The sequence below is a fragment of the Papilio xuthus genome, unplaced genomic scaffold, assembly GCF_000836235.2.
Source record: "Papilio xuthus unplaced genomic scaffold, Pxut_1.1 DF828177.1, whole genome shotgun sequence".
In the NCBI taxonomy this organism is placed as follows: domain Eukaryota; kingdom Metazoa; phylum Arthropoda; class Insecta; order Lepidoptera; family Papilionidae; genus Papilio; species Papilio xuthus.
In genome coordinates, this window is record NW_013530472.1 from 4,864,609 (window position 1) to 4,887,114 (window position 22,506).

General features: G+C 34.7%; 2 protein-coding genes across 3 annotated transcripts; one reads left to right on the plus strand and one right to left on the minus strand.

Moving 5' to 3' along the window:
* Positions 1-1,206: 1,206 nt before the first annotated feature.
* Positions 1,207-13,617, minus strand: east (enhanced adult sensory threshold). 2 transcript variants are annotated; one of them, XM_013306620.1, is made up of 10 exons: positions 13,529-13,617; positions 9,477-12,975; positions 9,128-9,152; positions 8,312-8,515; positions 7,493-7,634; positions 7,247-7,412; positions 6,760-6,900; positions 6,159-6,310; positions 3,969-5,598; positions 1,207-3,848 (listed from the first exon to the last, which is right to left on the minus strand). In XM_013306620.1, exons 2-10 carry the CDS (start codon positions 12,684-12,686, stop codon positions 3,195-3,197), a joined length of 6,324 nt encoding a protein of 2,107 aa, XP_013162074.1. In that variant the 5' UTR covers positions 12,687-12,975; positions 13,529-13,617; the 3' UTR covers positions 1,207-3,194. The 2 variants fall into 2 exon arrangements, with proteins under 2 accessions (XP_013162074.1, XP_013162073.1); XM_013306619.1 differs by having other exon boundaries at positions 9,086-9,152.
* A 35-nt stretch (positions 13,618-13,652) lies between these two features.
* On the plus strand, positions 13,653-14,639 carry mRpL49 (mitochondrial ribosomal protein L49). Its single transcript, XM_013306621.1, has 2 exons — positions 13,653-13,868; positions 14,133-14,639. Exons 1-2 carry the CDS (start codon positions 13,752-13,754, stop codon positions 14,592-14,594), a joined length of 579 nt encoding a protein of 192 aa, XP_013162075.1. The 5' UTR covers positions 13,653-13,751; the 3' UTR covers positions 14,595-14,639.
* The last annotated feature ends 7,867 nt before the right edge of the window (positions 14,640-22,506 follow it).

Consider the following 22,506-nt stretch of genomic DNA (forward strand, 5'->3'; position numbering starts at 1 on the left):
GGGTAAATAAAAAAGCAAAATCCTGTACATATGAGTCAATGAAATAACTACAGTTGTTTCAAAGAATTAGGTGTCCCATATTGTAGTTATAATTTCAACACTGATATCAATCACATTGTTTGATTTAGTTCCTAAATATGAATAAGCATAGAACATTTATTTACAACATATCTTATGGCCAAAGGATCGATAGTTAATTCTATAACATTTCAGCCATTATTTTTAACATGCAATAAAAATATAGTAGTTTGACAGTGACATTGACAGATGTAATGTTTTTTATTTTCGACCAATCCAAAGAGGTTATTATAAAAATATGTTTTCTCAGCTTAGGATTAATTTATTGCTTCATTTTATTCCCATCAAATTAATTTAAATATCACCTTATTTTAATAAAAGATAAATAAAAAAGCAGTAAAATTATTAGAGATAACAGCATACACAATTTTATACGTAACTAAAATGTTTTAGACGGTGTGAATATAATTTTCATAAGTATTCCAAAATGCAAAGAAATTGCGACACCAATTTAAAGAAGTTTCGTTGTCATAAAGTACATTTATATATTACAGTTTGACAAGTACATAAGAATAGAGGGAAAGCAACGCCTTAACGTGTATTCTGTACACTTTCTAACAATAACATTGGACCTTATTATAATTATTGGACCAAATAAAATACTAGTAATTCTCAACATTAGATATATATGTAAATGTTTCAACTAACAACACGCAAACGTGAGCATTCATATAAAAGTTGTGGGGGACCTCTGGTATGTACAATGACATGGATCTTATACAAATGCTTTACAGGCACTCATAAAATCACTCGTTCATGCAAATTGTTTAATGCATTTTCACACAGAGATATTATAGACAAGTTCATCTAATAAACTTTGGTTTCTGACCAAAATCCCTGTATGAAACATATCTGTTTTGTCAATGTTTATGATCGGGATGACAATGTTTTGAACAGAGATTTTGATGTCAGAAATCAACGATAAGTGCATTTATAGTCAGGATCAGTTGTAACCTAAAATTTAAAAGATATGCAACTAAAAAGAGATATCTAAGAGGTTATGTAGGTATCTGGATGGGTTAATTTGGTAAGAAATGTACTTAATTTTGAGTTAAATTCTGTAAAATTAATATGTAATCCAAATTATATAATCAATGACACTTTATACAGGAGTTTAGTTTATTTTGTAATACCCATACAACAGGCCCACAATTATTGTGAGGATGTTTTTATTTATCATGGTCTTGCTTTCAATTTATTCAGATTAACTTTTATTAAAGTTAAAAATCCTACCATAATTTGTTTAAAAGTGAACCATGGGATTTGATGCCAAAACTCTTCTACAGAACATAACCTGTCTCTTGTTAAAAAAAATAAAAAGAGAATGACAACCTCTTTTGAACAGTTTTTCAAAAGTGGAAACTTCTAGAGTAATCCAGGTCACCCCTGTGGAGGATCTGGTGCTGTTACAATGATGAGAAGAGATTATATACTGTTTATAAGTTTAAAAAAAATCAATAAAATTTTAAATTTGGTCTTTGAAAAAAGAATGGTAATCTGAGGCGAGTGATTCTATAATTTACTACCTGGGAAGACTTATACCTGGTTTACAATATGCCAGTACAGTAAGACAGCTGGCGCCAGTGATCTAAATCATGTCAGGCCAGCACTTCCTGTACTGGCAAAATGTCAACCAGGCATTACATCTGATGCTGACTGCAAAAAAGAAGTTAAACTTCATTTAAACGTTAATCTTGTTTATTTAAACGGTTAAAAATATTGGTGATTTTGTTCACTGTAAACTTTAAAAAAATGTGATACAAAATAGATGATTATTTTATGTTTATTTACATAACAAAGTTACATTATTCATAAGGTTTTTGATATTTGTTCCGCACTAAAATCTTTTATATAATATCTCTGATGTCCTTACTAGTTAATATATAATTTCACAACATCGAATTGAAAATTTAAACTGCAATTTTGTTTTTTTTTCTGGCAAATTCATAACAAAGCAATGCCTAATACAATTATAGATAATGGAATTTTTTTTATCTGCCAGACGATTTTTTAAATTAAATTAAACACAGATACAAAATGAAGATTATTGAGTTGGCAACATTGAAGGGGCCATATTTTTGTTAATTTTATATTTTATGTTAGTTTCTATGAAACATGGAAAAATATATTTCATGATATAATTTAGTATCCTGTCTATATAATATTAATTTTCACCATTTTTTTTTGTGTGTTCTGTTAAAAAAAACGTTTGGTTTCTTACAAATTCCGCAAAAAACTATCACATTCCAAGCTAGTAAAACATTTCTCACGAGACAATGTTAGGTCTTAAAAATAACAAAAAAAAAAATTAAATATGTTCGCATTATCTGAACGTATATACATGAAATTGTCTAAGTTCACGCAAATGATACGAATGCATTGGCTCGCGTATAATAAATTATAAATGCAATATTCCAACCTGACTAGAGAATTTTGAATGACATTTTTATCAAATTTAAAAGATTTTTGTCCATTTCTGTATGGAAGTCAGTGAAAAGCATAGCTATTGTCTTTATATCGGGATTAAAAATATAAAACCTTTTATAATTTGTGTATACTTATGTATACATAGGTATTGTGTGTAGGAATTTATATAAAAATATATTCTATTTATGGAATAGAAAACTACCAATATATATTTAGTGTAAAATCTAAATTGTGATGAAATGTACATGCAATATTTATAAATGTTTGAATCATTTCATCGGCCATCGAATCATTTGCGCAAATGTGAAATAAAAACCTAAAAATATCAGATTAATATATATTTTAAAAGAATCCTCTTCACCGGTGCTCACAGCGCATTACAACATTCCTATACTAATATTTACACAATTCTAACATTATAAGGCTCGACCGGTGTCTCACTTATTATATTGCGTTTGCCTTGTGTCCTTTCACTGCCGGGCAATTCTCACTAAGCGATACGAAAATAGGCTCTATGTAGTCAAATCCCACAACTAACACCGTAGCACCTGATATGTTTCACATCACTTCACACCGCACTGAATCACAAACACTTAACATTCCACTTTAGTACGTCAGCATGTGAAACGTTACATGGTGTACGAGAAATTCGCGGCCGGTTGCTACACGACCACGAAGAGGACGCTTCGTTATGGTCTCTGGTCGGTGGAGACCGCGACTGAAGGCGCCAACGTCGCAACAGGAATCGCGAGGGGCTGCGTCACCGTCTGCGGGATCACCGTCAGCGACTTTGGAATCTTCGGGAGAACCATATTCGTAGTCATGATTGGCAATGTCGGAGTAAGCACCGTCTCACTAGTTATGGACACCGCGGGTCCCAGTTGGGGTATCTTTATAGGAGTAGACGTCATCAGTAGCGACGGTGAGCTTACCACCGGGGAAAGAGTTTGTGATGTCACCGTTGCCGTTTTAGGTGGAATCGGTGCTATTGTTATATTCTTAAGACCGACATTCTTCAGTATATTCGCTGCATTCGCACTGATTTGTAGGTCGGATTCTTTTTTTTCCTCTTCGGAGGGAATATTTTGCATGACCGTCCCCCCGTTGCCTAGCATGGAGGAGGTTTGCACCTCGGTGACGATGGTGGTGTCCTCCTTCTTAGGTTTACAGTCCCCGTCCTGCAGCTGCTGCAGCTTCTCGCGGCGCATTATGCACATTTTGTTGTAGTCCTGTAGGGTGATGTGGTAGCGCTTGCCGGAGGACATCACCTGCACCAGGCTGGGCAGCGTGCGCCCGTCCACTGCAACCTGCGTCGGCTCGCGGGCGATCCTCGCAAGGTTTTCCTGAAATTATACAAGAAAAATTTAAAATATGTTTTAAGAATAGATTACTATCGACGAACTAACAATTTTATATACAAGAATAAATTAAGAACATTCAAACTAAAATGATTATGTACTTACTTGTGTGATCGGCATGAGTGTTGGTCGCCACGGCTTGCTCGTGGTCTTTGTCTTTTTAGGGGTGTCAGGTTTATTGAGCGTTTCTTTCTTCTCCTTAGGAGGCTCAAACTTAGGTGTGGGAGGCAGGGGCGCTGCGGCAACTTCCGTGGGGTCCGCGGCCGACACTCCCTTTACTAGCTGCTGAATATTGTGCAGTACGTTCTGTATCGCCTTCCTGCCTTGAGCGTTCGGCGTATTGATCGCTATTAGTTCAGGGGGTAGAGGTTTCAACTTGGACTTCTCGCTCTTAGATTTCGGCTTTGGCACCACTGGGGGAGGCATAAACTTCTTTGGGTCCTTATCATCTGCACTATGACTGGATTTGAGTAGACTCTTCCCGTTAACTGAAGGCTTCTTACGGAACTCTAACAGGCTGATAGCAGGTTCCGTTCTCTTCGGGGGTTCGACTACATTGTCGTATGATCGCAGTCTACTTTGCACTGAATCACTGTAATTTGTCGCGTTCGGTGATGCGTTATGTGAGAGAACCAAATCACCGTTCCTGAAATATTTTTCTAATAGAATTAAATGACGGAGAAAACTCGATTGGTTGCCGTAAGGTCTTTGGAGCTCGTTCCAAAGCTTTTTAGTCTCAACATCATATTGAATCATTGTGTTACATTTCTCCCAACCTTCTGGTGTTACACCTTTCACATTATTAAACTCTATATTGCATTGTAAATTCATTTCTTCCTCTCCTGGGAATAATTCTCTGACAGATATAGAGGGATTCGTTTCCAATCTTTTCACCGGGTTGGAGTATTTCATGTCCGATGACTTCTTTGGTTCTTTGTCAACTGACAATTTCTTAGAGAGTTCGCTTAAATTCTTTTTAACTTGTGTAAAGCTTTCCGACATCTGCCATTTATTTTTAAGTGTATTAATGTCGGCGGGTTTTTTGTTTGGTATAGTTTCTATCGTGCATTCATCATTGAGGGATATATTTTTAAGTATTGTAATTTCTTTAGCCCTTTCAGCTTCAAGCATTTCAACATCTCCGGTCGGTTTGTCCTTATGTGCGAATATTTGTCCAATTTTGTGTAATCTTTTGGAGTTTTTATCATTAATTTTGTTCTGGTATCCGGGTTTCTGCACTCCAGGGTTGTGAACTTTGAGTATATTCTTTTGCTTTTGTGTTAAATTCGGAGGTTTCTGTATGAATTGTTTTGGATTATTTTGTTTTTGTAGTAGATACTGCAGTTCTGTCCGTTTGTCCAAAGGTATAATGGGAGCATCACAGTCGAAGACAGCTTCGCTTTCTGATCCATCACTCGGAGGTTCATCTGGTTGTTTAGTTGCACCCGGGACGGGAATTTTATTTGATGATATGAGACTTTCTATATCTTCTTCTATGGGAGGTGTACTCTTGGGTTCTTCTACTTCTTTTTCCTTCTCTTTCTCCGGTGAGCTTTCAGTCGCTCTTTCAGAAGACTCGCTGTCCAACTTGTCAGGTTCCGATGACTTTCTCTGTTTGGACTTGGTTCGTGCTTTCTTCTTCTGTTTGCCCAAACCACTATCTTCTAATATCAAAGTATTCTCTACTTCGTGTTCCAATTCCGGGGGTAGTTCTATATTGTATATTTGTAGTAATCTGAAATAAACAGTTTATATTGAGTGGGAAGGATTATTTAAATTGCAATTATTATCAACTAGCCGGAGACTCCGTCCGCGCGGAATTGAAAAAAATAAATAAATTAGTAGCCAATGTGTACTCCCAGACTATCATCATCATCAGCTTACTATACGTCCCTACCGACGGGGCTCGAACCCAGAATGTATGCCAAAATTTAGTCATACTGAAGATACCTTCAAACTTCATGCCATCCATCTAAACATTTGCATTTATACTATTAATAAGAAGTAAGATACCATTGAGGAAACAATAACGCATTCAGAGATGAAAATAGATCCTAAAATTAATTTTTTTTTCAATGTTGTTATAACCGGATTTTCTTGTATGTTATCTTGGACATTATTAGTTAGAATCCTTTGACGCGAATGGCGCACTTTCATTACAAAGTCAAGTGTCAGAATGAGTAGTGAAGGGACATAAACGATGACATTTTAGTAAGGCTAGTGTTGCGCCGGTACACCGGCACAGTGTCGGATTTTCTTCCTAACAGTAACTACAACAAGTGATTATTCGTATACCTGCGCCTGCACGCCTGAGCGTACTTGTCGTTGTGTCCGGGGCGGGTGAGCAGGGCGCAGTAGTTGCGGCACATCTTGCACAGCACCGGCCGCTCAGTGAACTGCACCGGTACACCCGCCTCTTTCAGGTACGGGTTCAATTCCAAATAGCCCTGAGGAATTACGTTGATGCTTAGAAAAAAGTTAAAATTTAGTATGAACTTTTTTTTTTTGAAATTGTTACTATTAAATAAAATAAATATTCTTTCTAAAAGGTAAGTTTTAGAATGGTGAAATGGAATGACACTACGGTCTAACAGAGATGTCAGTGCCAAAAATATGGTGGGAACGGACCAAAATTTGGGCAAGGACACAGAGTCAACAGTCACAAAAATTAGGTGCTAGGATATATGTAGACTTTAAAATCTAGTTAGTTATACTATAATGAATATAGAAAATTGTACTACATTATTCATGACGAAAGCATTAATCTGATGACAAGTCAGCTCTAGTTGTCCCGGAATGGCATCTTACATAACCCTGTCTTTCCCCCATATCAAAAAAGGTCAACCCTAGTTAGGATTGCCTCCAATCTTGTATCTAGCAAAGGTGATGAACTTACATGATGTATGAAGTGAACATTGTGATGTTTGGTGATGCGACGTCGACACAGCACGCACGCCATCAGCGGAGCCAGCGTGCGATAGTGCTCCGCGCACAGCGGGATCGTGTGCAGACCCGGGTAGTCGCACTCCAGTTTCAACTGTAACACAATAGAAATAAGGTACATTTTGCTAATATAAGCATTTAAAAATATTGGCAAGTAAAAACTACATCATTAGTTAGAGTTGGCAAAGTATAAACTACCTCATTAGTTAGAGTTGGCAAAGTATAAACTACCTCATTAGTTAGAGTTGTCAAAGTATAAATTACCTCATTAGTTAGAGTTGTCAAAGTATAAACTACCTCATTAGTTAGAGTTGTCAAAGTATAAACTACCTCATTAGTTAGAGTTGGCAAAGTATAAAATACATCATAAGTTAGAGTTGGCAAAGTATAAACTACATAATAATGTAACTTATAAGTTAAAGTTGGCATCATTTGCATACCAGTTTATTGACACTGGAGCGCATCTTGATGAGCCACTTCCTGCGCACCGAGTGCTCGGCGCCGGCGCCACAGCCCGCTGTATGGCAGGTCGCGGTTCGAACCTCGCGTAGCAACTTCGTCTCCTCTGAACTGTCGTCCTCCGTTGGACTGAGAGGATTTTCATTGCTGGAATAGTATCATAATGAATTTATACTCTTTGACTTTAAATATGTAGAGGGTGTATACTTTGATTAGCTAAGACTTACACATTTTCAGGCTGTGTGGGCAACTGTGGCGTGAGGGGCTTCACTAACGGCCTCTTGCGGTACGAAGGGCAGTTGGCACGTCTGTCAACGTGTCTATAGCACGCGTCGCATAGACAACTGTCTATGGTAAGCTTCTCCTCGTCTGTAAAATTAAAAAGAAAACAATTAATATTATCATCCACATAAATAAAAGACAACATTTAAGACAAATGAGTGTTTGATTTCTGTGATATCGAATGTTTTTGAAACCATAAAGTTCAACATGTATCTTACTAATATTATAAATGCGAATGGATGGATGTTTGTTCCAAGATATCTCCAGAACAGCTTAACAGATCTCTATGAAATTTGACATACATATAGAACATAGTCTAGAAGAACAGGGCTACTAAGGCTACTAAGTTGTTTTTTTTTATTATATTGAGTAACTGGCAACAACTAGTAGCCTATATTTTTTAACCTAACGCCTAATTTAAATAGATGAACATTAAATTCTGTAAATCAATCAATCAGTGTTATTTAATTTTTAAATTAAAATTGTGAGGTAAAGTGGAATAATAGTGTTTTCTTGGATATATTGTAACTTGATAAAAATAATTCGTATTTGAATTAAAACGTAATATAGCTAAACTTTTTTATGGTTTTAAGACACATTGACATTTTGTCTCGTCTTGAAATAACCTAAAAATGGAAAGAAAATGATTACAAAAGAAATTAAACTTACCTGGATGCATCCGCCAGTCAGCTAATCAAATAAACAAAATACACTCAAACTCACAAAACCTGATGTCAATCAGAATTATAATAACATATACATACTATCAAGAACTTTTCTCTGTCGTTCAGTGCTCTTCATCTGCGCAATATGACATGGTGTGTCAAACAGGCCAAACTTTCCTCCGCAGTAGAAGCATTGATCCAAACAAAGACGGTCTGGATGGATGCTGAATGATGATGCCTTTTCTGGTATCACCAGATTGGGTGTGTCCTTGGCAGGCTCCGGTTCTGGTACAGTTTCTGTATCTGTGAAAAATATTACTTTATGAAGTGATTACTTTATGATTGAAAGACTGAAATTATTATAATTCATAATAAATGCTATTTAACATTAAAACAAATGTAATTTAGAACTTGTTAATAGTATGTATGTACTTTTTAAAATATAAAATTATATAGTTAAAAAGCAATTTACCAGCCACCATTAACCACATTGTAGACATGCCTAAAATTATGTTTTTTTTCAAATTAAGTTTAATATAATTAGTGTATTATTAATAAAAGCACAGTCAAGTTGGATTCAGTTAGAATATTTGATTACTATATAAGAATTTCAGTGACTATTTTGGTATCGTTTTTGTATTTTATGTAATTTCTTTTTTGACATGGCAACACAAAAATAACCAATCAAACTTGACTTTATTTGTTGAACATTGTAACAGGGAACTAGGATATATAATCTTGAACAAAATATCTTCGAGTTTTTGACCTTGAGATGAAAATATACCCCATTAAATAAATATAGTGGGGGTAAGTTTTCGCCCCCGTGTTTAGGTCCGTGTTACAATGTGGGGGTGAGTGTAGATGTCCACACACCATGGTTAAGTCGATTACTGTAATGTGACTTTCTGTGCCCACCATCTGACGTTGCACCAGCTCCACCCTGCAGAAAAAAATATATTTGAAAATACTTTTAAAACTTTTTTTTTGCATATACTATATTTGTATAGTATAAACACTATAAAACGACAATAAAATGTATTAAAGAGTTTATGATGTTTCATTATTAGTTCAAAGTAAATTAAACCGAACATAAAAGCTTGCTTAGAGCTTTTATATGTCAAGAAATACCTAATTTTCATTAAAAATCATTAGGAAGGAACCTAACAATAGTAAAAAATAAGGTAACAACACTTAATAAATCAATAGTCCTACTTCATTTAATAATATATGTTGAAATAATATGCAGTAAAAAATTGGGTCTCACCTCTCTTCTCTCCACGGTGTAGTGGTCCTCCCCGGATGCCTCGCCGACCTCCACTGCAACCTTGCCTGACCGCGGCTTGGTCTTCTGGAAGGTCATCTTCAGGGACGTCTTCTGTCTCTTTCTCTCCCTCTCTCCCGTGTTGCGCGGCAGTTTGATCACAGTCTTGAGCGTGCCTGTGTAATCGCCAGACTTGGATTTATTCTTACTACCCATCAAACTGCAATAGTTCGAGCCGTAGATGCGTTCTTTCTCTTTAGCTTTCTCTATCTTTGCCTCGTTAGCGGCTTTGTGTGTGATCAGGCCGTAGCACGTACGTAGCACGCTCTCTTTGCGCTCCTGACTCTCGGGAGTTTCCAGAATCATGTTGCTGGGACCGGCCTGGCTCTCTATAGAATTACGCGCCGATTTGACTTTCGGACTTTTAGGCTTGACCGCTTCAATTACATTTTCAATTGATTTCCTTGAGTTACTACTCCGTTTGACCTCGACAACTTTAGCTGTGCTTTCCTTAGCCTTGATTGGAGTCTCTTTAGGTTTAACTGGTTCTACATTTGGTTTCACTTCTTCCTTAACTTCGACGGGAGGTTCAGCCTTTGCAGGAATGTCAGGAACGACTGTTTCGTTTTCAGGAACTGTTGCTGCTTCAGTTTTCTCAGTCTCATTGTGATTATTTATGTCAGCGTCGAGGTTAGCTAGTTTATTTTCAGGGTCTGCCAATACAGCTGTGTTAACAACTTCGGACGCGAGGGATAAGCTTGCAGGCACCGGTTTTACATTATCCAATGGTGGAGCAAGAGCTTCGGCTTCTATCGCCTGCGCAGTTTCCGGAGATTTAACGGCTACCGGCGCTGGGATGATAGTGATAGCTTGGGACTTCATCTGATGTGTCGGTGATTTCATCTTTTCTATTGTTATCTTTTCTTCATTCTCAATCCCAGATTCAGAAGATTTTCTTGATAATGAATCGCTCGACTTCCGCTTCTGATCGCCAGTTACTTTTGGTTCTACCACACGAGGAGTGATGGATATTTGACTCGAATCTAGAACTAAGCCAACTAGTGCTTGATTTGTATTCGTGGGGTGTAGTGAAAAATGATGCAGATCTATTTGAGCAGAAGATGATCCTTTGTCTACTGATTTTCTAAGTTCAGTTAGAGTTACATCCTTGCCAAATGATTTTTCAAAAACGCTAATTGCATCTGAATCTTTTGAATGATTTGAGCTGGTGGATTCCTTGCGAGCGCTGAAACTATTTCTTTTAATCAATGTAACTGAATTAGGCAGATCTACATCAATGGACTTCCTCACTTGATCCCTTTTAACAATAGAAATAGCTGAATTGTTTTCAAAGCAACTTAAAACATTCTCCTTTTCAATAACTTTTTCTGGTGACCGTACAGTCTGTATGTCTTTCAATGGTTTGATGTCTGCTCCGGATTTGGGTATTAACACAACATCGTTTGTCACCATTACACTCTTGTTATCCGTTGCTTTTGATTCAGACTCTTGTCTTTGCCTCTTCTTATCACGTTCCTCAAACTCCTTAAGCCTGTCCATGAGTTTGTCAATGCTGGCGACAGTGGGGCAGTTGTATGGTATTTCAAGTCTCCGGGCATCAGCTGATTTTTCAACCGAGTCTTCATATCGAAGACGTATATTATCACTATCATCACTTTTTGATGGAGTCATTTCATTTGTTAACGGTGATATTAAGTCTTTATCCTTGTTTGGTGTTTCCGGGTGAACAATACTATTGCTATCTCCTAATGGCTTTGATAAACCATAAAATTTTGCAACAGGCTTGGATGGCATTTGATCTGTCTTGTTCGCTATTTCCTGATCCTGGTCTATGTTTTGGTCTAGATCATTAATGAGATCATTGATTTCTTTAGACAAAGTATCCAAGGTTTCATGTTTATCATCAGCTGGATCATTTGTTATTGTGCTGTTTATACCATTTTTGGAAGCCGGACCAGAACTGGATCTTCCTACTCCTGCTACTTTCTTCCCACGTCTTGCCTTTCTTATGTTTTTAGAAACCTCCTTGGAATTGAATGTCCTTGACATGCTAGTCAGTATACTACTACGTTCTTCTAAAAGCGTATTTTGTTCAGTCTTGGGCAATAACTTTGCTTCTAGCTCTGATGTATTTAAATTTTCTAACTTAAGCCTATTACTATTATTGTTGTCAGAATCTAATGATGTTGTCCGTTTTAAGCTCAATTTCTTTTTTTCCTTTTCCTGTACATTACAACTGGGCTCTACATCCCCTGTCGTATCAGACAATTTAGAGTCAGTGTTAAGAGAAGGCACTTTTGCAATAGTCGAGATCTGTACATTATTTTCAATATCTACATCTAGGTCAGTCTTAGGTTTATCTATGTTTTTGTTGAGCTCCTTGTGCTCCGTGTCTATGAGTGTTTCACTCAAGCTAACATCGGATTCTGTGACATCTGAACATTTTGAGAACTCGCTGCCATCTCTTGAGCAGGAGCGTCCTCTTTTTAATTTTTTGCTATCATCACTACCATCCGCACCTTCGGTGGTCTTTGAGTCAGAAAGCAATCTCCGTCTCTTTTTCTGTTCCTTCATCACAACTTCACTGAGGAGCTTGCTCTTTGCACCTCTTGGCTTCCTACTTCTCAAGTGTTTTCCTTCAAACATAGATGGACTATTGCTTCTCTCAGATCGCATAGAGTAAGGGCTGGTCCGAGGACCAAGCACAAGTGAGTTTGGGGAATCACCGAGCACAGATTTCATCATGAACATGTCAGAGCTGAGCCTTTGTCTCCTGCCAGTTTTAGGACTTGATGACCTAGAGTTTGGTGTAGTGTCTTCAATTGGTTCCTTTTTAATTTCACAAGCAGGTATCAACGGGACGGTTTCTTGACAAGTTTCTGGGATTGGTTTAATGGCAGGCTTCCTGCCTCTCTTGCCGGGTACCTTTACAACATTCCGCAGCTTTTCCTTGGCAGCTACAATTTTCTTATTCCTTAAAGTTTTCCTTATTCCAAGTGGTCTTTTTTTAACAACAGCCTTAGGTTTCCCTACAGTTTTTTTGGGTTCTTTGGGAGGTTTGTCATCTTGATTGGGTTTATTTTTGTCTTCATCTGCAACATCCGAGGCTTTCTTCCGGGCACGAGTCTTTGGTTCTACAGTATCTTCATCAACACTCTTGTCCGACTCGTCTTTGATTTGTTTAGTTTTCATGATGGAATGTTTGGTGACAGATGTCTCCTTTTCTCCGACATCAGGCACAAGCTGAATGTCTGTCTGGTAAGTCAATCAAGATGATTGAAATAACAGCTACGAAGACTTCAGGTGCAAGTCCTCACTCAAATTAATATACAATGCTCTGAATTGTACTTTACAATAAGCAGTATGAACTGTGTAAATAGATTTATTCTTAGTGTTGAAAATATTTCTTCCTAAAACTCTTGATTGTTTATGTAAGAATGATATTTAACAGAAGAATACATCCACAGCATGCCATTTGGTCCTGAAATTGAGAGAAAAAACAAATAAATCACCCTTAAAATATTAATCATTAATATAAATAGTTTTATTACAACTTCTAACATTCTAAATTAGTATTATAGTGAAATTGCTTAAAAAAATAATTTAAAAACCCTTTATTCTAATAAAGAGATGTTGTATATTACTTAAACAATCATTAAATTAAATATTTTAATAGAAATCGCTGAGAAATCGACGTACAAACACAATTTAACAACATTGTTGATGTATTTTTATGCAACAAGTTCGCGCACTAATTTGACACTATTTAACCAACTAACTCTGTACTTTATTGCATAAATAGTAACAATAAGTCATAATAATTCCAAAAACAATCCAAAACTCAATGTTATAGCGCTCATTACTCAGATAATCGGCCCGGAAAAATCATGAAAATCGTATGTTTTGGTGGTTGAGTTCTCAAAGTGACACCTAACGCCACCTACCAGCTGAGTGCGTGTGCGTCGGCCACAGAAAGCACCAAATCATTTCCCTACCCGTGGCGCACCTCAGTAATGTCCTCACAAAATACTCACCATTTATCCAAAGGAACCGCCAAAAACTACAATAAATAGTTAATATGACACACAACACACCATAATATGCGAAAAAGTTCAATAAAAACACGCGATAAAACTTAGAAAACGATTTTTGAAAAGCCCAAATGTCTGCAGGCGTCCGCCATAATGTTTCCTTCGAAACGAATAATATAGTTCTTATTGCTCTTGTAGCAAGCAATCGCTCTATTCGCTATTCAAAATGGCGACCGTGTGGCGTTCACAGTGTGCGTTTGCACGACTTTTAATTGGAAAAATTGCACAAAACCCGAACAACTCTCCTGATTTGTGTACAAAACTGTTCCGGGGACCAATATCGGTAATTATTCAATTATTTTCACTCGCGCCATGTTATAATGTCGCTTCGTCTGCGACATGTGACATTGCTATGGGCTTACACCCCTGCAAACAGCTTGCGCCCATGAAATTTAATATTTCATATTATTTATCATATAATTTTTTTACATTTTTTTATTCTTGTTGATATTTTAATTAATTACTTGTATTTAAATAAAGTCATACAGTTATAAATCAAAAAGAGAATGTTAAAACAAAAAATAAATAAGATTTTGTTTATTTTCAGGTTACATCCAGGAACTATTCGAATTATGCTAATTCTCCATTTATAGAAAGAATAAAGGAGCAATATGAATATGACATCATAAAAAATCCACCAGAATGGGCGTACGTTGAGAGGTTATTACCCTTTGATACCATACCAGTTGTAACTCCAAAGGAAAATTATCCTTCAGGTTGGATACCGCCCCGGGAAGAAGCTGTACACCTGCCTTATTTTGTATCAAGAACTAAAAATCATGAGCTCCCAATTTACCTCAATATAACCTATAGAGGTATGCGTAAGATAACGAAAATAAAAAAGATAGAGGGCGATATTTGGCTTTTAAACGATACTCTTAAAGCTCACTTAAAAGAAACAGCAGGGAAGTATGTAGAAACAAGAGTTCACGAATTGGGGAAATTTATAGAAGTCAAAGGAGATTACGTTAATGTTATCCGCAATTGGGCTCATTCCAAAGGATTTTAAATATGTTTTTAGTTTCTTAATAAAAATAGTTTCATTAATAAATACATAGATAAATAACCTGTTGTTTTATTCTACCTTTATTGACTTAGAAATTGACAGATTTGAGATTTAATAATAAGTTATGTTTAGGAAAAATGTCACACTCCAGCAAAATTTAAATATAATGACTTTTAATTATTTAAATTAAATTTTTTAAAACAAACCAAATGTGTGAAAAATATTGGATATGAAACGCATTAGAAACATAACATAATAGATATTAGCAACTTAATAGAAATTATGATAAAAATTTTATAACTAATTAGGTTATTTGATAATATTTTTTAACGTCACAACTTGTGTGTCGGGGTGTATGCAGCATGAAGTGAGTTTCCTGTGTCCGCCACGAGGAGCGCTGGTGTCGGCGGAAGGTTTTATCTACGTAGCTATATAACATCCGCCCGGAGTTCTTGGGCCTCTCCACGATATTATTTTCGACTCGTGTCCACTTCTCTTTGTTCAAAAACAACTTTTCTATATCGTGGCGCGTTTAATAAACGCTTTGACACGATTTTTCAGAACGATATGTAGTTCGTACAATACATTTGAGGTTATTTTAACATTACTAAATTCGTTTTAATATAACATTGATGGTATGAAACGTAAACAATAGCCACGTTATAAACTTTATAAAGTTATATATTATCGCGAAGACAAATAAGGAGCGTATGTGCAAGCGTACATTATAACGTAATTGATAAATTGTCAAGGCTAAGTGCTTTCAGTTGGAATAGACACGTGTAAACATTTTGCATTTTGTATCTAATACGAATGCACAATAATGAATTATTGATTAAATGTGCGCAGGGTTGGTTTATACGTTTTTATACAGTTTTATTTGTTTATTGTATTTATAGGTTTTATTACGTGTTTCGTTTTATAAAATTATTTGATTAATAAGGATTGAAAAGTATAAATTTAAAGACAGTACTAATTTTTATTATTTAAATTGACTAATTATGTTTTGTAAGATCGATTAAAAAAGCAATTACCGCTCCATTAGTATTGCAAACATTTCTATCTAAGAATTGTTTTGTGAATTTAAAATGTTGTTTAAATTTGTATAATATTTAAAGACGTAGTTTATTGCAGCGAGTCCTGCCTACGTCATCGTGACGTAAAGGTCAGACGGTAACGTCAATGAATTTCAATAGAACTTTTTGATTTGTTTTTTTTTAAATCGTAATCTGAATCAACTCAATACTAGCCAGACTCAGAGTCCTAAAGTTGTATAAACATATTTAAGTGACGATTATTTTACACTAAGATTAATTTAACATTAATGATCTGAGTTCTTTACTTAGTAACGCTTAATGGTCATTAAGAAACTTAGTTTAGATTTTACTATTTACAACCAATGGTTATATGTCAGATCATAAGATTTGTGACAGTTTAAATAAATGAAGGGTTTGTAGGTTAACCTTATTTATGTTTCTCAATGTAAGTTATCACAACATAGTTGGAAAGCTTTTAACGGGTCACTTTTCGACGGAAGTATGAAAGTTCTAACCTATAAAGTTTTAATATGCCACTACCTTACTAATATTATAAATGCGAATGTTTGGTTGGAAGGATGTTTGTTAGAATGTATCTCTAAAACGGCTATATGGATTACTAAAATTTGGAATAGATGTAGGATATAGACCGGAAGAATACATAATAACAGCTAGACTGACAGCTAGTCTAGCATAAATCATAAATCCCAGTATTTGTTACGTGATTTTATTAATTATTCAAGCCGTTTACATACTCCATTTTAAACTGCACAGTTTTAAATCGTACGTATGCAAAACTGAGAATTTTATAATTAAAACAGAAGATGTGTATCCAGCTTTATTTTATTTACAATTATAATCTTTTTTTAAGTTTCCAATTTAAAAAAAGTTGTTGAAATACGACAACGCTACTTCTATAACCCGTCCGGTGAAACAGATGACCAATTATTGCATTATGACAAGTTATAATAGTAAAAAGCGTACAAAGTCATATGACCAATAAAGCTTATGTTTAATACTTATGTGTTCCATGACTCTACCATTATACTATTAAATAATACTGTTATTTATTTAAGAGAGAATTAAATTCATCATCATCAGCTCACTATACGTCCCCACCGAGGGATTCGGAGCCTACCCTAATTTAAGGGTGATTAGGCCATAGTCAACCACGCTGGCCAAGTGCGGGTTGGTTGACTTCACACATATCTATGAATTTCTTTTCAGATATGTGCAGGTTGCATCACGATGTTTTCCTTCAACGTAAGAACATCGGATAAATGTACATATGTAAATCGGAAATCGAAAAACACATTGGTACATGGCGGGATTCGAACCCAGGACCTGTAGATTGCAAGTCGAGTGCTTGACCCCTGAGCCACCGATGCTCAATTAATTGAATTAAATTATTAAAATAAAAATTCATATTGAAAACACGACTTCTACTCCGTTTGATGGCGATGCTTTTTAACTTAACGTATTCATTTTTTTTTTCAATATCTATAATAAAACTCCAACTTTAAATAAATGTTTAACTTACCTTTTCATTACTTTCAGTTGAAATGGAGCGGTACTTGTCACGCGTGGCCTTAGCTGAAATGATTACCTGAAAATTGTCTCGCGTAAGTTGCGGCTTTTTATTTAACTACCCCCAATAAATAACATAATTTACAGTCCTTTGTTATTTTGGTTATTATATTCTTATACATTAGTTTACTTGAACTGTGAATGCTTTATTTTAAAAGTAAGAAGTAGTTTTAGAGGAATTACGTACTTCCACTAAGGTAGTAATTACTAAAGTTTAAAAATGGATTAATAGTTATCTTTCGATCACACTTAATTGCATTATTGTTAAACAAAAAATTAACAATAGAATGTTAAATTCTTCGAAAATAAGGTCGTAAATTTGTAATTCTAAAACAACTGCATTGTAGGTTGCTTGTGTCTGACCGTGAGTTGCTAGGACTAAAACCTCTTTTTAAAATATATTGTTATTTCTGTTTATCAAAGATAAGGGTGACGATATTTTTACAGAAATTTTCGTCTCAGAAACCAATGTTAAGCAGATTATTTTATGTTATTTATACGTAAATAAATGTAAACAAGTAAATATTTACGAATTAAAGCGTGTAACCTTTGTATCGCCGTGCTTTTGTATTGTGAGAACTTTCAATAATTATAAATCGCACAAGCTCTCGCCCGCGACTCTGTTCGCGAATAATTAATAAAAAAACATAATTAGTAGCCTATGTATTCTTCCAGTGTATGTTCTATATGTATGCCAAATTTTATCGATATCCGTTAAGCCGTTCTGGAGATATCATCAAACAAACATCCATCTAAACATTCGCATTAATAATATTAGTAAGATTAAATTAAACAAACAGGACGTTTTGTTTTTGTTTAAATAATTTAACGAAAGAATTGTTCGAAGCAATAAATACATTTCCTGATGCTTTTTTTTCCTTTAAAAATATGTTGTTTTAACAATAATGTATGAAAATAAAAACTAGTATTTTATTAATTGATATTAAAATCTACAACAACCAACACAAAAATAAAACTTATTTGATAATGGACGAAATTAAATATGTAAAATAAAATCACCTAAATTCGAAGTAAGAAAAATTTTAACTTAAGTTGTTTTTCTTTTCATTAACTTAAATTTTGTTTTTTATTATATGTATACCGGAGTAACTGATAATTGTTAAATGCTAAAATATCGTGAGTGTGGGTTTCGTAATTTTGTGGACTGAATATTATATACCTATCTGATAGATACAGGCATTGCCTAGTGTGGGCATCACTAGATTATCCAAATTAACCATAAATGGTAACTTAAGTTTAATTTAATTTCTTACTTATGTGCAATTTTATTATGTTAGTTATTGTTTCTTGATTTAATCTGTATTACCTATAATAAAAACTTTTCTTTCTTCTTTCTTTCTTTCAAAAGAAAAGTTCATACAAAAAGTATTTTTATCATTTACATTTGTGTGTTTTGACACAAAACTTAACTTCACTTTAAATAGATAATTGTGAACGTTACCGAGAAATATAGACAAAGTAATAAGATACGAGGAGAATGGAACCATAAACAAGGATTTCTCACTTCAACTGTTTTACTTTTTATTTTTAACTTCTTCTTTCTCAGCCATAAGTCGCCCACTGCTGGGCCTCCCCCAAAGATCGCCACGATGACCGGTCCTTAACTTTTAACATGCAAAAGCTAATACCTTAAACACAATTTTTTTTTTACAAAAAGATTACTAAACCTGTGTAATGAAATTAAACGCAAAACTCATTGAAATTACTTTATTATGTAAAAACGTTAAGCCATAATAAATTTATTATTTGCTATGTGACCAAACTGAGAATTTTTAATAGTAAAGTTATTAAATTTCTAAATATCAAAGTCTGAGTACTTACAGTAGATGTGCGTCGGTGGCACAAGCACTTGACTTGCAATCTACAGGTCCTGTGTTCGAATCCCGCCATGTACCAATGTGTTTTTCGATTTACATATGTACATTTATCCGTTCTTATGGCGAACAAAAACATCGTGATGCAACCTGCACATATCTGACAAGAAATTCAAAGATATATGTGAAGTCAACCCGCACTTGGCCAGCGTGGTTGACTATGGCCTAATCACCCCTAACTTAGGGTAGGCTCCAAGCCCCTCGGCGGGGACTTATAGTGAGCTGAAGATGATGAGTACTTACAGTGTGTTTCTGAGACTAAAATCTCTGTATAATATCGACGTCCCGGTCATCTTTGACACAACAGAGATAGATAACAATATGTTTTAAACGGGTGGTTTCAGAAACCCATGTTAAGTTACAACTTAATGAGGCACAAAGAATCAATTTCAATAAAGGAATTTCGATAAATCTATATGTACAGTAGTTCGAAATTACTAGACTGGGACAAAAGATTTAAGATAATTTTTTATTATATATTAATCTGCCGCCACCCACTCGATATGGCAAAACAGAGTATTAAAAGGTTTCCTCAAGTTTTAATGAAAAAACTTTCACCTTACTTTTCAAGAACTCTCAATGAACAAGGATATTTATTTTAAAAATGTACTAAGACTGTAAAAATATTAAATTGGAACAATAATTTTAGTACAAGCTTAGAAGTTGATGAAATATTACTATACTAGTTGTCGCCGCGACTCCGTCCTCTGAATTAGGAGAGAACATACAAAAAAGTCAATGTGTTCTAACTATATTCTACATCAGTGGTTCCCAAACTTATTCTACAGCCCACTTTGAGAATAAATATTTTTTTAGCGCCCCATATTTTCACATATTTAAAAACCACTATAACTTCAAATTAAATTAATTAATTATTGTGACCCAATATGTATATTAACGGAGAATTCTAAACGAAACTTTTACTATAACCCGCAACTTGTAACCTGCAGCGCCCACAAGGGGGCGTTATCGCCCACTTTGGGAAAGACTGTTCTACATCTATGTTAAATTTCAGCGAGATCTGTTTAGCCATTTCTAAGATATCTTCTAACAAACATCCATCCATCTAAACATTCACATTTATAATATTAGTTAGAATTAAGAATACTGGTGACATGGTTTAAAAAGAAAAGAAAAAAACAATGCGCTTCTAAATTTAAAAAAATGTGTCAATTAGAAGCTACTTTTTTTTTCTTTTTTTTAATTTATTTAACAATACAATTTTGAATACAAATAAACATATGTTTAACGCTAAATAAACCTCATTGGTTACTTAGTTTGTATTTTGAACTATTAAGAAATAACTAGTAATTATGTAATTATTGAACATTAAGAAAATTAACTGCATTTTAAAGTAACTTATCAAAATGGTTTTGTTTTCGCTTCGTTTATTTAATTTTGTACTCTTATAATCGAGTCCTATATCAATGTTATGAATTCAAATGTGTGGTTCTTATACTAATATTATAAATGGGAAAGTTTTCTTGGATGGATGTTTGGTATCAGAGTTCTGTGTGTCGAGTCTAGTACAGTCTGGAATAGCGCATTGGTTACTAAGTTTTTTTACTTCGTTACTTCGTAAAGAGGAAAAATATAACCATATCATTTTTAAACGTTGTGCAAATGTATTTTGGATTATGAGTCACGTAAAATAAGCGTTAAACATCTGTCATAGAAAATACATTGTCTTCGTTAAGGGCAACGAAGTTCCTGGTATTGTGGATGTTCACGGGTTATCACTCAACTTAAGACGATCTAAGAGAGACACTTAGTACAGATTTAGTAAGAATAATCGACACTTAACAAAAATCTGATTGTTATAGTAATTATTAAACCTTTTATAGTAGAAATATGAGAATTAGTCATTTAATCTGTGTGATAAATATTGCAGATACGTTGCCATCGTTCAGTAGAGGATGGAATAAATTAATAAGTATCCTCCCCTGCTACATCCACTTTCCCTTCCTTTTGTTAATAAGAAAAAGGTAATTTTAAATTTAGATATTGCCACAAATTGCTAGTTGTTACGTGAGCTAATGTTGACAATATCTTATCTTGTTGTGGTCGCCGATAAATATAGATTGTGAGAAATAGCGCGGCGCAGGCGCAGGCGCAGGCCGACATGACAACTTTGACATCCTTGAGTCAATAGTTACACAGTCAATAGTTGCAATTCGTTATTGAATAAATATGAATACTTACTTTTTTTTGAAATCAAGGAAAGTGGAGTCTTTGGTTGTCGGAGGTCAGTCAACCTAGTTAGTAAATATTTGGACCTATATGGTATTAGGTCTTTGCTCTAATGCGAAATTAATGGTTTTAATATAAGTATCTTAATATTACGAATATTATTTGATTTTTATAACTTAAAAATTAGTGAACCGTTTTTAAAAAATTCTTTATCTTTCATTCTTCTTAATTATTGAAGGTCGTGCTTGTCTTGATATGCTTTTCCGGCTGCGTCGACTAGCTGCCTCCATGACGTCCTGTCTTCGGTACGTCTCAGGTCAGTCGTGATATTGAGTGCCAATATAGCCTGCACCTTATTGGACCAGAGGGTAGGTGATCGACCCCGTTGTGTGCGAAGAGTATTCACATGTGCCCACACCCCGGTAAACAGTGAGTCGAGGGAACCAGAAGGGGTTTAGTGGGTAGGCTCCTTGTTCCTTTAGGGATGTGGAGAGAGTCCCACATAACCGGAGTGGCTTTCCCCAAGGCACCCGGTATGCGTAACGCATTCCCCCGGTTAAAAAAAAAGAATAAAAAAAAGGTGATCGACCCCGTTATTAGTATATTATCCTTCATAGTTAAGTATGATTATTTTCTTGATTCGGTGTTAAAACATAATAAAAATGTGTTGATTTCGATTTTGTTCATTTGTTTTGATGCAGATTTTAATATGTTTTGTTTTAATAGTGTTGAATCTATGTATTACATATATTAAAGTGCAAGTATAAGTCAAAGAGATTTATTTAATATTACGTTGCATCAATAAATTTAGGTTAAGGTCGTTTGCGTCTATTGTTATGGAAATCAAACATCAATGAAGCTTGATTACGATAGATGTAATGATGCTTAGTTAATTAACTATATTAGAAAATACTTTAACTCATAATAATATAATAATATATAATACGAGACATATTTAACGTATTCGATAAATAATGTTTATTTATAAGTAGTAAGTGTTGAATTTTTGGATTTTTTTGAGGTTTTTTTCTAAATACTTCCTTTTATCCTATAGCTCGCTGTTGCCCGCGAATCTGTCTGCTGGGAGTTTAAAACTATGTCAAATTTCATCGAGATCTCTACAGCCGTTCACGAGATATCTTCAAAACAAACTTCTATTTATCCATCGAAACATTCGCATTAATAATATTAGAAAGAAAAATAATG

Bases quoted from the DNA above. Each gene is read 5' to 3' on its own strand.
- east (XM_013306619.1), bottom strand. From the start codon at position 12,686: ATGAAAACTAAACAAATCAAAGACGAGTCGGACAAGAGTGTTGATGAA. The intron at 8,516-9,085 runs GTGTGTGGACAT...TATTTTTCACAG, and splicing joins CAGTAATCGACTTAACCATG to ATACAGAAACTGTACCAGAA. The intron at 7,413-7,492 runs GTAAGTCTTAGC...ATACTATTCCAG, and splicing joins CCCACACAGCCTGAAAATGT to CAATGAAAATCCTCTCAGTC.
- mRpL49 (XM_013306621.1), top strand. From the start codon at position 13,752: ATGGCGACCGTGTGGCGTTCACAGTGTGCGTTTGCACGACTTTTAATT. The intron at 13,869-14,132 runs GTAATTATTCAA...GTTTATTTTCAG, and splicing joins TGTTCCGGGGACCAATATCG to GTTACATCCAGGAACTATTC.